The sequence below is a fragment of the Rhododendron vialii genome, chromosome 4a, assembly GCF_030253575.1.
Source record: "Rhododendron vialii isolate Sample 1 chromosome 4a, ASM3025357v1".
In the NCBI taxonomy this organism is placed as follows: domain Eukaryota; kingdom Viridiplantae; phylum Streptophyta; class Magnoliopsida; order Ericales; family Ericaceae; genus Rhododendron; species Rhododendron vialii.
The window spans coordinates 40,763,133-40,779,083 of NC_080560.1; the positions used below are offsets into that span (position 1 = coordinate 40,763,133).

The 15,951-nt window shown below is 37.9% G+C and overlaps 2 protein-coding genes across 2 annotated transcripts; one reads left to right on the plus strand and one right to left on the minus strand.

The window, feature by feature from the left end:
- The first annotated feature begins 676 nt into the window (after window positions 1-676).
- On the plus strand, window positions 677-1,738 carry LOC131322838 (classical arabinogalactan protein 26-like). Its single transcript, XM_058354355.1, has one exon. The coding sequence runs from the start codon at window positions 1,140-1,142 to the stop codon at window positions 1,557-1,559; it is 420 nt and encodes a 139-aa protein (XP_058210338.1). The 5' UTR covers window positions 677-1,139; the 3' UTR covers window positions 1,560-1,738.
- Window positions 1,739-4,534: 2,796 nt separating this feature from the next.
- Window positions 4,535-9,061, minus strand: LOC131322602 (acyl carrier protein 1, chloroplastic-like). Its single transcript, XM_058353975.1, has 4 exons — window positions 8,805-9,061; window positions 7,185-7,295; window positions 5,650-5,772; window positions 4,535-4,929 (listed from the first exon to the last, which is right to left on the minus strand). The coding sequence occupies exons 1-4, from the start codon at window positions 9,054-9,056 to the stop codon at window positions 4,807-4,809; spliced, it is 609 nt and encodes a 202-aa protein (XP_058209958.1). The 5' UTR covers window positions 9,057-9,061; the 3' UTR covers window positions 4,535-4,806.
- Between the last annotated feature and the right edge of the window lie 6,890 nt (window positions 9,062-15,951).

A 15,951-nucleotide genomic window follows, 5' to 3' on the forward strand; every position in this document is an offset into this window, starting at 1 on the left:
ATTCAATCTAGACAATGACATGGAACTTGATCACCAAAAAGGCCACTGGAACTCTGGGACTCTATGAATTGGGTGACTATCTTCATATGAATCATAATTAGGGCTGCCCAATAGGTTAGAAAGAGTATTCTTGTGATCAATGAATCAGGATCAGAATCACCACCCACATGCTGTCCTGCTCGTACCATTTCCCTAAGATTCCGCTACCACTTTCCTCTAGAGTAAGTTAAACAGTTGCTATCCCAAGTATGCCAATCTGTTACAGAGATATAGCAAAATCGCAAGCTTGACGAGGTAAGAACAAAGAATCTACAATGCCAGGCAGAAGTTAGGAACTTCTTGATTATCAAAAAAAGGTTTGTTAGATAACTTAGATTGCTAAAACTCAAATCTTACGTTGTTAAGGAAAATGAAAGGGGACCACTTGGGTCTGGGGTTTCAGTCACTTAAATCCGTCATTCAACCTACCCAACTCCACTTCCATCTGCAGGTGAAAGTTAAAAGATATACATATTATCCTAACACTTTATATGTTCATACAACTATACACATTCAAAGATCAATTATTGCCTTCCAATTCTCCTATCCATAGTATTTTCGTCTTATCGGTGGGCCATACAGTATGCAGGTATTTGGCGGGATATGGGGAGAATTGTTTGAGTTTGTGACTTTGTGACCTTTTTTTGATGATTTAGGTGTTATTACCTTTTCCCTCTCATTTGCTAGGCTGGTTGATTTTGACCTTAGCCTGTAGAGTGTAGACCCCATGATTTGCGGGGGCAAATCATTTTGGTCCCATGAATCACAAAGACACTTCTGCCCTCAACTGCCCTCCTTGCATGGTCATGCAACCATGGGCAGATTTGTCCCGAAAAACATCACGAGCCAGAAAGGAATCCTCAGCTTGACAAATTGCACCACACATAGAAACAAAACAACTACCTAACCTAATCATGCCTATCGTTTTCCCCCCACACATGCCAACCTGTATTTTCCCATTGGTGTCCAATGATCTCCGTCCACATGGCACCGGCCCCCACCAAGAACCTCAGCTCATACCTTTTAATTGCCTTAATCATACCATATCATTACACATTAATTGCTGCCCCCAAGAAGTATAGTGCGCTTTGATTCTCCTCATGATTTGTATGGCTTCATTTTGGTTTCTCTTACCACTAACAGTGGCTTTCATGGCCACATCTTCTCTCTCTTTAACTTCTGAGCTGAATTTAGAAACCCCCTCCAGGGCCTCCTCTATTTCAGCAGCACCAGCAGTCTTGCCAGGCCCTCCACTCTCTCCTCCATACACAGAGTTGTCACCTGACATTACTCCTCGTTTGCCTTCACCAGGTGGTGAATTGCCTTCTCCAACTGGGTCTCTCATCCCCACCATTCCATCGAACCAGAGCCCACCGAACCCGGATGAGGTGGCCATTGTTGGCCCTGATTCTGCCATTTCGCCATCCGGGTCTAAATTGGTTTCGACTGCATCCTCTCTAAGTGTCTTTGGTTTTCTGAATTTAGCACTTCTATTGGGCTTGATGTCGAATTGGCGGTGATTGGTATCTGTTGCTTGGTGTAAGTTCCTCTTCTAGTTCTTGTTGAAAGTGTAATGGGAATAGTGTATATGGCGATTCATGGAGCCAAGTACTGTTCTAGTTGAGAGTTTATTAATAGTAGTTTACCTGGAAATTAGAGGTGGTTATTTTTTATTCTATTGATATGATTCTTAGTTGTATCCTGTTTGGCAACAACTTAATGAGCTTTTCAGGTTTTTTAGATAGAATATAACGCTCACCTCACAATGCTTAGTTAGGTTACTTTGGTAACACTCAATTTTTTACTTTCGGTATCTTGGTTTCAAATGTGTCAAAAACATAAATAGAAAGTTTTCTGTCAACTTGTTTTTGAACAGCCAAAAAAAAAGCAGAAATTAAACATCTTTGATACGAAAACAGTAGGTTCTCATTTACAATTACCCATTTACAATAATGAGTTTAGGGATGGCAACGGGGCTGATCAGAGGCGGATATTGCAATATCCAAATCCGAACCTTCCATCCGCCCCCGAATCTGCTCCGAACTCCGAACGGATATATATTTTGGAGGACATCCCCACTCCGAACAGGGAACGGAGATCCGATCAGATATATGAATCCGAATTTGAAAAAAAAAAAAAACAGATTGGAACTTGATAAAAAAAAAAAAATCTAACAGATTGAAAAAAAAAAAAAACACTGATAAAACTAACATGTGTGTGTATGCATACTTGATGGCATCAAAGTTGTACCAACGAGGGGGATTGGGGCCCCTAGGGTTAACGAGCATGAAAACGGAAGCGGTGGCGGAGGAGTAGAATGCAGCGAATCGGAAGACAAGGATCAGGGTGTTGAAACGGCATAGCTTATGTACGGAGATGGTGGAGTGGAAGTGGTGGAGAGGAGTGTTTTGTTGGATTCGGGGGCGAGGGGAGGGAGTCTCGCCGCCGCCGTTCCTGAGGGGAGATTGCAGGATCTCTCGGCTTGGGGGGGGGGGGGTTTAGAGAAAGAGGGAGGGGGGTTGGGGAGGAGAGAGAGAGTGGGGGGTCATGGGCGAGGGGAGGGAGACTCGTGCGAATTGAAGTCAACTGGGTAGGAGACTGACTATTGACTAACTCTCAAAATAAGAGGTATTTATATAGTCGGGTATTCGGGGGCGGATCGGAGGCAGACTTGCCTCCGAATCCAATTTGATTTCTGAATTTAAAAAAAAAAAAGTAAATCCGAATCAGCCCCGATATTCAAAAAATCTGATCCGTTCGGGACGGATAACGGATCGGATACGGACGGATCGGCCGAGATGACCATCCCTAAATGAGTTGATGACACCTGAGTTGTTTGTATTATATAGTTCGACTAAATAAAAATAAAAATACATCAGTTTGCAAAAAAGAAAACCTTTTGGGTGGGTGAAAAGTTTGTTTGCATATTATTTCCCTTTTAGATAACAGATGGAAGACCCGCTGGAAAGTGACCGGGACTGCTTTTGGCTTTTGCCATGGATTTGATTTTGGGATCCCTTGAAGCGAAAAACTAGGCTTCTATGCAGTTGCATCTCGGACATCCATCTCGCGAATTAATCGTCCACATATTTAAAAAAGTCTCCTCCAGTTAAGAGTCTATTATTCTTCTCGAAACTTGTTAGGGTTATGCGGCTATATAGAAAAGGCGGAACAACCTTTCAATAGATCTAAATTATTAATAGTAACATATTTGGACGACTGAGGTTATACAAACGGTTCCTGCATTTCAAACCCGGACTACAGAGAAGTTCGAGTCTAAGCTAAAATCCTGTTGCTCAGGGCCTCTTCGCGTGCCTTTTGGCTTTAAGATTTATATGGGTTTTGTTTTTATTCGTGTTGGTGGCCTACATTTGTGTAGTTCTATAATTTCAAGTACGTGCAAGCATGTGAACATATAGTGGGGATTCACATGTCTGTGTTTCTTCGAATTAGGATAAATTATTAAGAAACCAGACCCACAAAACTGTTTTTATGTTCAAACTTGAGTTGTTTTTAAGACGAGGCAATCACAAACGAGCTTTAATCGAGCTGATCATGAGCCGAGCTGAATCTAAACGGGCTTGGTGATACTTTGTATTAAGCTTGATTTGAAAGCTTAATGATCTCCAAAATAATGTTTAAGCTTGATTTCTCATCTAACAAACTACTAATCTTAAACGAGATTTTAACTTGCAAAACATGAGTTTGAACTAAAGAGTTTGACTCGTTTATTAGGCCTTCCTTCGATGCTTACATTCCTAATGTGTGAAAAAACCTTATCTCGCCACACTTCAACTCAAGAACTGATAAACAAAGCCATATGTGATGAAGAAAACGAACTATTCAAATTACATACCGAGGCCAGTGTGAATCCGATTTGGAACCTTGTAATTGGCCCAAGAGGCATGATCAACCACACAACAAAGTCGCGAGATCTTTATGTGGTTCCTCAATTGAGTACATCCACAGGAGGATCGGGGAGTGTTTCCCTATACGAGAAATACAAATACTATTACATATCATCTTTATGTGGTTCCTCAATTGAGTACATCCACAGGAGGATCGGGGAGTGTTTCCCTATACGAGAAATACAAATACTATTACATATCTCAACTACCGCATCTACGGACCTAGAATATTCATGTCCAAAATCACTTTAACCTATTCTCTCTTATTGTATCTTCTATCAGCACTAGTCCTACCATCCCACGAACATTTTCGTCTCTAATTTATGTCGCAAAGTCTTACCATACATCATATCAATGTTCTCATTTCAACTACACTCACCTTGCTCGAATGTTGCTTCTTAGTAGCCCGATACCCCCGTGTGCATACAACATGACTCATCTTATTGGCAGTAAAATAGAGGTAAACTAAACCACGACGAAGAAAAACATGGTCTACCATCAATGCCCTCAGACTGCATAAGATCAGTCAGGTTCTCTTGACCAACTGTTAAACAAAACGAAACAATACGCATTGTTGAAGCCACATACACAGGGAAAAACGAGATTTATTATAGTTCTAATACATAAGAGTATTAAAATAGGCTCAAATCGAGTCTGAGATAAGAGTACGAGGCATAAGGAGTACCTTTAGACAAAACATAAAAATTGGCACAGGGAAAAAACCCTTGTAAATTAACTTTTCACACAAGCACACTTGAAAGTCTAATGCATTGGAGTGAAAGGATGCCAATGTCGTGATGAAATAAACAGGTAAAGAAGAACCAAGAGAAAACTATATGGCTCGTCCCCCACCAAGTTATTACTTCGCTTCGATGAGCCTGTCAATCATCTCAGCTGCATCTTGAACGGTAAGAATGCTCTGGGCACTCTCTTCTTCCACGCTTATCCCAAATGCCTCCTCCAGTCCCATTACAATCTCCACCTGTGCAAGAAATGGGAATCATTAAAGCTGAGACAAAGCCCATATGAATTGGCCCAACATACGAATTGATAGCACGTGGGCGACAGTCCAACCTCAGACCACAAGCCCGGGTGACTACCAATGCGTCAACCCCAGGGAGGTTGAATGATTATTGGTTAGAACAATTGAGTAGCTCAGTTTCAAAGATATCACACACAATCACTTTCCTTTTCCAACTGAACATGCAAATTGAGAGTCAACCATCAGCGGCAATTCCGAATGTGAGCATGAAACACAAATTCTTGAGGCTGATCAAAAGGCTAGATTGGAGTTTTCATTACATTCCTGCTTAGGAGTTTCATTGATTTTAGGTGGGAACCTTCACAATCCATCGAAAACTACTGCGATCTATTACTGCGAATGGGGGTCTGGAAACAACTAATAACGCAAACAAACAGGAATTTCTGAACCGGTGCGTGATTTAACAAATTTTCTTTTGAAAAGATACGATTTGCAGAGAGAGGTTTTTGACTAATTTTATGGATAAGAGGAATGCAATGTCTGTCATTGCTCATTAGAAAAAAAAGCACCACCAAAATGCATCATAAAAAGATGTAGCAAAGAGATGCATATCTTAGTATCTACCCATCAAGTAGAGCAGAATAAGTAGGGTTTTATTAGCATAAACTTTAGCGAAACTCAGCTCAGCATAGTTATGATTCATGGTTACAAATACAATACCGTGTCAAGAGAGTCAGCCCCAAGTGCTGTGAACTTTGAGTCTCCGGTGACTGCAGTTTCAGCTGGAAGTGCCAATTGTTTCCTCACTATTTCACACACTTGGTCTACTGTCGCCGGCTTGGCCTGTTCAAGCAAATCAATTTTTTTTTTTTGATCAGTCTGTTCAAGCAAATCAACATCACTTCAGTACATTATAGATATGTGCCATGGTTGAAAAATGTTTGATATTGAATTTTGTGCATTGTCTGATTAGCATTTTTTGGTCTAACATTTCATGGTGTAACAAATTTGTCATTCTGATGCAGCGCGTGTATGAACCACAGAAAAGAACGTGCAACAAAGATTAACACAAACGATATAGGTTAGAGAAAACGTTCTCTGACTCTGATTTTATTCAATAATCAATAATAACCGTCCAGCCCGGAGGCTTACAACTTATTATAAATAGGCAGGAACCAAAACCTTAATTGATTCGACCAACAAGGAAGGCGAATCAATCAAAGAACTAATTAACTGAAATTTTGCCAAAAACGGAAAGTTCGGCAATTATTACATAATCAGAAAATATAGAAAATTCTAAGAAATTCCCCAAAAGAACCGCTTAATTGGGATTTTCCAAGCCCAAGTAATAGGCCAGTCAAAACTTTCCTTAAACGGCAAATTTGGCAATTTTGGGCCCTAAACATCATTAAACGGCTATAAAACACGCGGCACATGGCCAAAGGCGATGTGTCTTGACCGCGGAGCCGTTTCGCATCAAACATAGGTGGGTCCGACTTAAAACTCCTCCATCACAAAATTACGATTTTGCCACTCTATTCTTAAAATGCCTAAAGTAGCACTCCTCCATGGCCACTGCATCACATTCCCATACCACTGAAACAGTTGGCAATCCAATTATAACAAAGTGATGACCAGGATTGAGAACTAGCGACTTCCAATTGTTTGATATTGAACTTTGTGCATTGTCTGATTAGCATTGTTTGGTCTAACATTTCATGGTGTAGCAAATTTGTCATTCCCACACCACTGAAACAGTTGGCAATCCATTTATAACAAAGTGATGACCACGATTGAGAACTAGCGACTTCCAATCAAAAGAGCTATATGTTGATGAAATTATCATTTCTTATCAATACCCCATGCAAAGAAAAGGAATGAAATGAAAGCATAATCTCAACAGCTGAAGATGATAAAACTGTCATCCGTGACAGCTTCTCCAGTAGCTGGCTAAATGGCACGCTATTGGCAATCTTGTTATAAATAGTGAAGAAAATAGAAGAAAAACATTTGAACCATTGGAGCACCATTACTAAAAAGTGGCGAATCGCCGCTATTCATTGCCCAATTTTTAGAAATCGGTAGTTCACAAGCTACCCAACCACCGAAGTTGTGGTCATAAATTGCATATTGCAAATTCAAATTCAATCATTGAGTGGGTGGAATGCAAAGGCAGATGCGAACTAGTATTAACTTAACATATAAGAGAGGCTTTTACACCTACAGTAAGTGGCATCACAATTGGAGAAACATACCGCACAAGAAATCTGAAAGCGATGTGGTACAGAGCGAGACCTTAGTGATGGAAAGCATTTACCATTGCTAGAAAGAGACACCGAATTCAGCCCAGAGATCCTGGTGGGTCCCTGTTCAGTCCAATAACAACATATGAGTAAACCCAAGAAACAAAGAAGCAACGAAAATCCGATGAAATGCAATTTCAAAATTGTTTCCTGCTCTGGCACAAAACCACAAAACAGAAATTATGGAATAACGAATGCTTGATTAATGGATCACAGTTATTGAGATAACATTATGTATAGGTCTGAACCCAACATAGTGAGGAGGCCTTTAGGCACCTTACCACTTCCTCAACATTATGTATTGGTCAAAAATGGTATCTTCAAAAAATTTAACACCACTAGACTTGTGAAATCCAGATCTCTAAATAATGAATGTCCATAAAAGCAGCTACAAAGAGCAAATATGTCAGACCTCCTTGCAAATAACATTTCAACTTTGTCGTAGAATTATTTCCAATCGCGATAAAAGAACAAAAGCCAAAGATCGAGGAAATTGAGAACAAAATCAAGCACTAATAAGCATAATCAACCAGCAATTCCAACTACAACACAAGATCAAGCTTATCAATAAACAGGTCCAACATAAATAAAGGTGGCTAATAATTCCACAATTTTTTTCTTTAATGCCACGACATTTAGTCTTCTGACAATTATGCCCTTGTGCATCACCGACTTCTATCTCTGTTTTTCCCACCCTACCAACCCACCTCTCTCTCTCTGGTCAGCTACTAATTACAAAGTAATAACTTTATTGGTCTATACTTCGCTTGAACTGATATTTCAATTCAATTTCTACATGTACCGCTTGATAAAATGAATGATTTGTAATACAGATAAGAAAATGGGAGTACGGAGATGTGGAAATAAGAAATTTTTTGTTGGAGTGGCGGGGGAGAGGTTGATCTGCTGGTAAGTAATCTTTTATGCCCAATTTGCACTGTGGTAAGTAATCTTTTATGCCCAATTTGTTACTCCCTACGTCCCATTTTGTTTGTCCATTTCTGAATGTTGTGCCTTTTTAAAATTATTTAATCTTTCAATTTGTAATGCTTTGCAAAAATTTTGGAGATTCATATTAGAATATATAAGCGAATGAAAATAGGCACAAATATCGAAAAGGACAAACAAAAGAGGACGAATGGAGTAACTAGGATAAACTTAGATGTTATTGAAATGTGTTATGTTTCAACTTTTTCTTTTCTACAATTGTGAAGAGAGATTTGAAAAAAAGTGCCATAAGAATCATCAATTTCTACAGGTAACAATTTTCCTTAGCAAGGATAGATGAGTTATGAATTGCTAATATACTAACATGAATACTTTCTGCTCTTTGTTTTTCATTTTCGTATAATTCAATTCCATATTCAATTTTTATGTCCGAAAAACAAATTATGTGTTGCAGATGTTTCACCCCACTGCAACTAAATCCTAGGTCCGCCCCCGCCAGAGAGTTTATATAAAAGAATATAGACGTGCAACAATTAACAAAACGCGTGTATAACATATAATCATAAAAAAGAAGGAAAGAAACGAGAATTGATACGATAGATAAGCTAAGAGGAAATTAATTACCTGGTTTTGTTTCAACGAGCATGAGATAGAGGTCATGGACATCGACGATCGAGCCACGAAAGCCATTGGAATGAGCAACGGAGATTCTAGAGAGAGAGAGAGAGAGAGAGAGAGAGATCTGAGATTCTGGGGGGAAGAAATGGCAGGGGGGAGGAGAGAGAGAGAGAGAAGGAGGCGGAGAGCACGAAGGGTGTGAGAGTACTGTATATATATAGGCGTGGTTTTCTGTATGGGTTTTGACTTTGATTTCATCGAAATTGTCGCGGTTGGTTTCGGGGATGCGGAATGACTATATTGCCCTAAGGCTCGGTTTGGGAGATCAGGCCGTGACACCTGTCCGGTCCAGTTTTGGTTTTTGTGGGTCCATTCCTGACTCACAACAAAGATCAAACATTTTTTCTTAGAACTCGTCAAATTCTTTTAGTATGAGAAAAATCATATTCGGTTGATGCCGATAAATGACTTATCCAATCACATTTACATTGAAATAGATGTGTTCGATTCAGTGTGGATAGCGCATTTGATTCAAGATAAATGTAATCCGATAAATCATTTACTGATATTCACCAAAACATGATTTTTCTCGTACTAAGACAACTTGACGAGTTCTAAAAAATAAATGGCTTTGAAAATTGATATGAGCTTGGAATGGACCCACAAATATCAAGATTAAACTGGACTTGATGGGAGGCGCACTGGGAGGTGTGAACCGTCCATTTTATACAATTGGTTAGAACGTATCAATAGATGAAGATGATTTTTTAAACATAGGTCGTTATGTCCGAGAAGTACAATCAACGGTTCGGGAATTTTTTTTTTTCCCCCGTCTATAATGGTGGCCTATGATCGGACCTGAAAATTGTTTTTGAAGGGGTTTGGTGAATGCATAATGCTGTAGGACCGACCAGTTTCCTATCGAAATCGTACTGACGGTCGCGCCGAGTCGTTTTCAGCTACCGGACGGCCGATCCGAGTCGTCTAAAAATTCTAAAAAAAAAGATGAGGAGGCTTTCGCCGAAATCAACGGCATCAGATATGTATAGAGCGCTTGATCCAAATACCTTATTTTTCGCCGTCTTGTGGCCGGAGATGGCCCAGTGCAGCCGTCGTTACGATTTCGGCAGAGAACCGGTCGGTCCCTATAGTAAGACTCTCGGTAGATAGTGGTATGGAGGTGAGGCGACACTTGCTCTATGAGTATAATGCAGTTACCCGCTCACAGGTTGAACAGTAAGAATTCAAATCTCTCTTCTTTGGCGTCAGCCAATTCAATTTTTTTTTATTTATTTATAGGAATAGGAGTATATACTTTTAAGTCATTTTATTTGCACAAGGAGTATGTTTTTAAGTTCGCATTCATTTTTGTAAAATCCCGAAGTCGCCATTTTTCACCAATGGAAAGTCTTCCTCCGATCCCCATAAAAATTGCAACCAAACAATTAAAAACAAACAACACAAGCAAACAACGAAAAAAAAAACTCCCTTACAAGAAATCTCAAATTGAAAAAGTTGAATTTTGGCTTCATCAACGAACAACTCTAATTTCAGTCACATCATTTTTAAAGGTTTGTCTCACCTCCATCGGGTGCCTGGAACATCCCATGATGAGAGTCGAGAGATTAGAAAAACCTCATGGGGAGGGAGCTCTATAAAGAAGTACTCTAAACAAACTAATAATATCATGGTCTTTTCTAGGACTACTTGCGGTCTGGTTCGGTTCGAATTTTTAGAAATTCGAGGACCGAATCTTTAGTCACGGTTTTTACAAAATGAAATCCGTGTCCGGACCAAAAGTCCTACGGTCCAGTTCCAATCCGATCCGTGACTCACGGATCGGTTACGGTTTCGTCCACAAATTTTAGCAAAAATAAAGTTCAAGCATATATCTCACACTAAAAAAGAAGAAGGTTAAATTCAGAATTAAGTTTAACACCACCAGAAAGTACTTGTTACATAAACTACCAAAGGTTTACTTCATTCAAAAGAATCTAAACACTAGTAGGATTGTTTTATTATAATACATAACATAAAAGAACTGGAAAAAAAAAAACTACTGAAACTCAATTAGGGTTACCCGTAATTTATACGAAAAAACTACGATTTACTCTCTATATTTTATGTACATCTACACTATATCCCATTATTAAGATAAAATACTAAAATTGGTAGAAAAAGGTGTTAACATTACTAACAATTGATTATATAAATACATATACATATATATATATTTTTATAAAATAAAATAAAATATCTCGTGGTCCAGTTCGGTTAATTCACAGTTTCGTAATGAAAATCCGTGAACCGAACCGTGAGTCATGATTTTCTAATTTTTTAATCCGTGTCCGGACCATTAATCCACGGACAAAATTCAAAATGTACGAATCGATTCGGCCCGAACTGTTTCACGGTTTTGAGCAGCCCTAGTCTTTCCCTCATTCTACGGCATTATGGGTAATGGAAACTTGGCAGGAGGATTAGGAAGAAGAAACCTAAGGGGGACAGCTCTGTGCTCCCTCCCTCTCTTCACTCTCTAGCTCCCATTCAGTTTCGACCCTATGTCCGGTTTTTAGCATTTGTCGGCCCATATTGGGCTCGTAATGATGACCTGGACCTGGAGCGTCCATCTCTTATACCTTGAAAAAAAAATCCTTATGCCGGAATTCATTTTTTATCGCCTATCGATACCACATGAACAAATCACACTTGTGGAATGAAAAATGTATGATTTTCGATAAAGATGATTTTTATCCGGAGGATCTTCTTTGTGAGAACTACGAGATGAACGGTCTAGAGTGGAAGATTGAAAACTGGACCAAGCCTGACTTGTAAACTTATCGCCATCATGCACGTAAATAATTTCGTATAGTACTTCAAAAGTATTGAATAATTACCGGAGTCTTCCAGTGGGAGTGTGTTTATTTCTTTCGTTTTCGTTTGTATTCAAGATATATAGTTTAGTATTTATTAATTATTGAAAACAAATTCATCTAAGTTTTATTCCTACTTCAAACTATCGAAATGTTGAGACAACAAGAGCAAATTTGTTCACCCTCACTTGGAGTGATAGTAATAATGACATTCGGTGAGCTATGTTACAGGTCTCAATTTGATGATCGAAATTGTTTATTTTGTACTATAAATTTATTTGTTAGGAGATCATGCAACAAATTAGTTATAGCGAATGTTGGGTAAGTACTTGAGCGCAAATTTTGATTCTTGGATTTAGAGTTTGAGCAAAATTGAATTTTTTGATCAAATACTTATCATAACCGAGTTTCATTTTTGCATGCTATCCTAAAAAGTTAATTCATACAAAAAATGAACTGTTTTGATTATCGATACGGAACCCGTAATATATCTCACCTGTAACGACTCGGATTTTTGACCCAATTTTTTTTCATAAATATAATATTATTAGAATTATTTTCTTTAATGCAATTCTTTTTTTAAATACAATTATGCATGCAATATATACATGCATTCTTTTAAAAAAAATCTACACACACATGCGTGCATGCGCACTCCTTCTCCTCCCTCACCTCAAACTCCTTCAGTCTCTCCGTCTCCTACTCAGTCTCTACTTCCTCCCTAACCCTAAAATCAAACCCAATTCGTCCATTCCAAATCTCATGATTTCAACCCCATTAAATTCACTCTTATCCTCTTCCACCAAAATTCTCCTATAAATACCCCACCCCATTGACCCACGAAAATACCACGATATTTCCCATACTCCACCGACCAGAAAAGAAGAGAAAAACAGAAGAAACCCAAGTTCCAATCAATGGAGTTTTAGAGAGAGAAAGAAAGAGAAAGAAAAGTGGGTTTCATAGCTACGCCCAACTGAAACTCAATTCAACCATCCCGATCACCTCCTACAACCCAGAGCATCCCCAAACAAGCCTCAATCCGATCCTCCCAAAGTCTCCCGATCAAAGAACCCAAAGTCTTCTTCCCCAAAATTCAAGATTCGTTTTTAAATCAATTCGATCCGATTCAAGGTATTATAATCCATTCCAACCCCTTCTCCAAGTATATTAGGTGTTTATATACTTAACCCTTTGTCCCGAACAAAAAAATATATAGTTCACTGTGCGTTTTCTGCCATATTTATCAATTTGATATTATTTTTGAGCTCGACACTTTATGTGTAATTATTTACGAATAAGATGACCCTTATGATATTTATTTTATAATCCTTTTGATAATAATATTATAAAAAACTACTAATCTGATATTATTTTATTACAGTATAATACCATGTTAGTATAAAATATATTAGTTATATCAGTTTAATTTATCTGGTAGATTGAGTTGATTTTAAATGTTTCGAAACAATTTTGCGACCTTCCGAACATCATTTTTTACACCCGAACTATTTTTTCTAGACTTTTCACACCTCAAATATTATAACTTGTTAAGATCATATTTTTTTATTTAATTATATATTTATTAAATTATTTATTAGTTATCTATCAAAGTTTACAAACGAAAAATCTTTGCGACTTTCCAAACAACGTTTTAACACCCAAACTAATTTTTTCTGGACTCCTTGCATCTCAAAGATGATATCTTGTTAAATTAAATATTTTTTTATTTAATTTACTATTTATTGTTATTTCTATAGTGTTTCCAATCAAAATTATTTTACGACCTTATAAACCATATTATTAATGCCCGAGTAATTTTATTTAGACTCCTTACATTCCAAAGATGAAACTATGTTAACCTCAACATATTTTAATTTATAAATTATTTATTATCTATTTACTTCACTTTCGGCCACTTTATTTAACGTTTTCATTTAAATTAATTTCGCGACTCTCCGAACCCAACTTTTGACACTCAACTGGTTGCATAAGACCTTTAGGACTCTTATTAAGGTTATGTTAATTATTCTAATATTTTTACCTAAATAATGTATTTAATTAGTTTTTAATTAATCTAATTACCTAAAAATAATTAATGAGAGCCTAGAAATTTGTTTTTTAATTCTTTTAAAGAGGTTCTTACTTATTATCATCATGGCCATACAAGACTAAGGGAAACGGCCTATTCATAAAAGGTTAAGTGATTGCTTTACTTGTAGTTTGTTTTAATTATTATTCGTTTTAATTGCATCTTGCCCGATACTTGATTTGAAATGCTAGATTGGACCCTAGAAACATGGGATGGTATGAAAATGGAATTCACCTAGACGATGCTAGGTAATTGATGAATTGGAAAGTTTTATTTTTAGATTGCCTGCAGGCGTGATTTTGAGACATGATGGGATTTGTGATGAGATTGAAACTGACGAGTGTTCAGTGATAAATCGATAGATTGGCGTGTGTCCAGTGATGATTGTGAAGTGGTATATAAGATAGGAGAACCTTAGTTGTGATTCAGGCATGATAAGCTTTCCCCTTGTTATAGTTATTGGGGTGCACACTCGGTATATAACTTAGGTATATCTGCGACAGCAAAGAGAAGTGACCTCATGGGACCGAGCATAGCTAGCGGTTGGGGGAGGAAAGATCTCGCGGAGAGATCTTAGATTTCACATTAGAATAATGAATAGTAATAAATTGGTGTTTGTAAATCCTTATTCTGCTTTTCGCATCTTTATCATCCTATTACTTGCTAGTTGTAAAGTAAGAGGGGTGGTTGGGTTGGATTATTCTACTGGGTGATTTATCACTCACGGATACGTCTGTATCCTGGCAAATTGTTTGCTTCGGCGATCAATTTGCCAGTGGGCGCAGGATTCAATGGAGAGGATTCAAAGATGTTGCAGTTCAACACGAAAAGAATATCAGGAACAGAGATCGAGTATGCTTGGGATTCGTGTCAAGCCTAGAGTCAACTCTAAAGTTAATGTATTTTGATTCAGTAAATTTATCTTAAGATTGTAATAGCTAAACCTTTATTTTGAATTTTTTTATTTATTTAGCAAAATTTTCCTAAAGAATCATTTTATTTTGCTTTCGGAAAATCAGGGTGTTACATCACCAAATGTGGGTATATTACCTTCATTAAAAGTGAGGGTGAACAAAGTTGCTCTCCGAAACATTGAAACAACAAGGAGCATTGATATATTTAACAACTGTGCTATACGCACAGATAGAGTAGGAAACTAGGAATAGGTTCTACACAGATTTTTTTGCGAGGGATCGGTGCAGTTTCATCCTACAAATTTTGAAAAAAAACTCTTACCGATATCCGATAGAGATGATTTGTAAAAGCAATACACTAAGAAATGTTTTTAAAATAATGAGCAATTCGAATCATCTTTGCGAGACCGAAGGTTGGCCTCACAAAATTTGTGTAGAATTTGTTCCTACTTTATATGTGTGCTTTAATTAGAGCATCTCTAGCCTTGACCCAAACCCTTCCCCAAATTCAAAATTTGGGCAAAAATTACAAAAATTTCTCTCTAATCCTTTACCCAAACCTTTATCTATTTTGGGTTTTACCTATTTCTTTGTCCAAATTTGCGACAAACCAAACCCTTTTCCCATTTCTCCAACGGCTACTTAGAGAGAGAGAGAGAGAGAGAGAGAGAGAGAGAGAGAAGACCTGGTTGGAGTGCTGTCGGATTTCTCACTCTGATTTCTCAGATTTGTCGGAGTCGTCGCCGAAGTGCTGTCAGAGTCGCCGGAGTGTCGTCGTAGTAGAGGTGGTGGGTAAGGTAGAAAGAAGGGAGGCGGAGGGGTGTGGTGGGGGTGGGTCAGTGGTGATGGATTGGAGGAGGAAGAGAGGGGTCGAGAGAGAGTGAATTGGGTAAAATTTGAGTTTGATAGTCGGACATGTATCTATCCAAAATGAACATTTACCCAAAATTTGACTCCAATTTGGAGGGAAAATGAGTAAAGGCCGGAGATGATGCCCTTACAAGGAGCAAGTTGGTTGGCCTAACCTAGAAAGTTGTCGAGGCTTGCTGCTCAATATTTCAGAAGACTTTATTATACTTTCCAAATTCTCATCATATACGTACATTTTTTGTTTAAATTGAATCAAATACGAGAATTTATTTTAGGCACGTTTTAAAGGCATCATTAATTATTTGTATAAAAAATTGTTGGGAAATCCACTATAGCATATTTGTAACCCACTAAATCCACTTCTAAATTTCATAACCCCTCTAGTCCACTAATTAGGTTTTGAT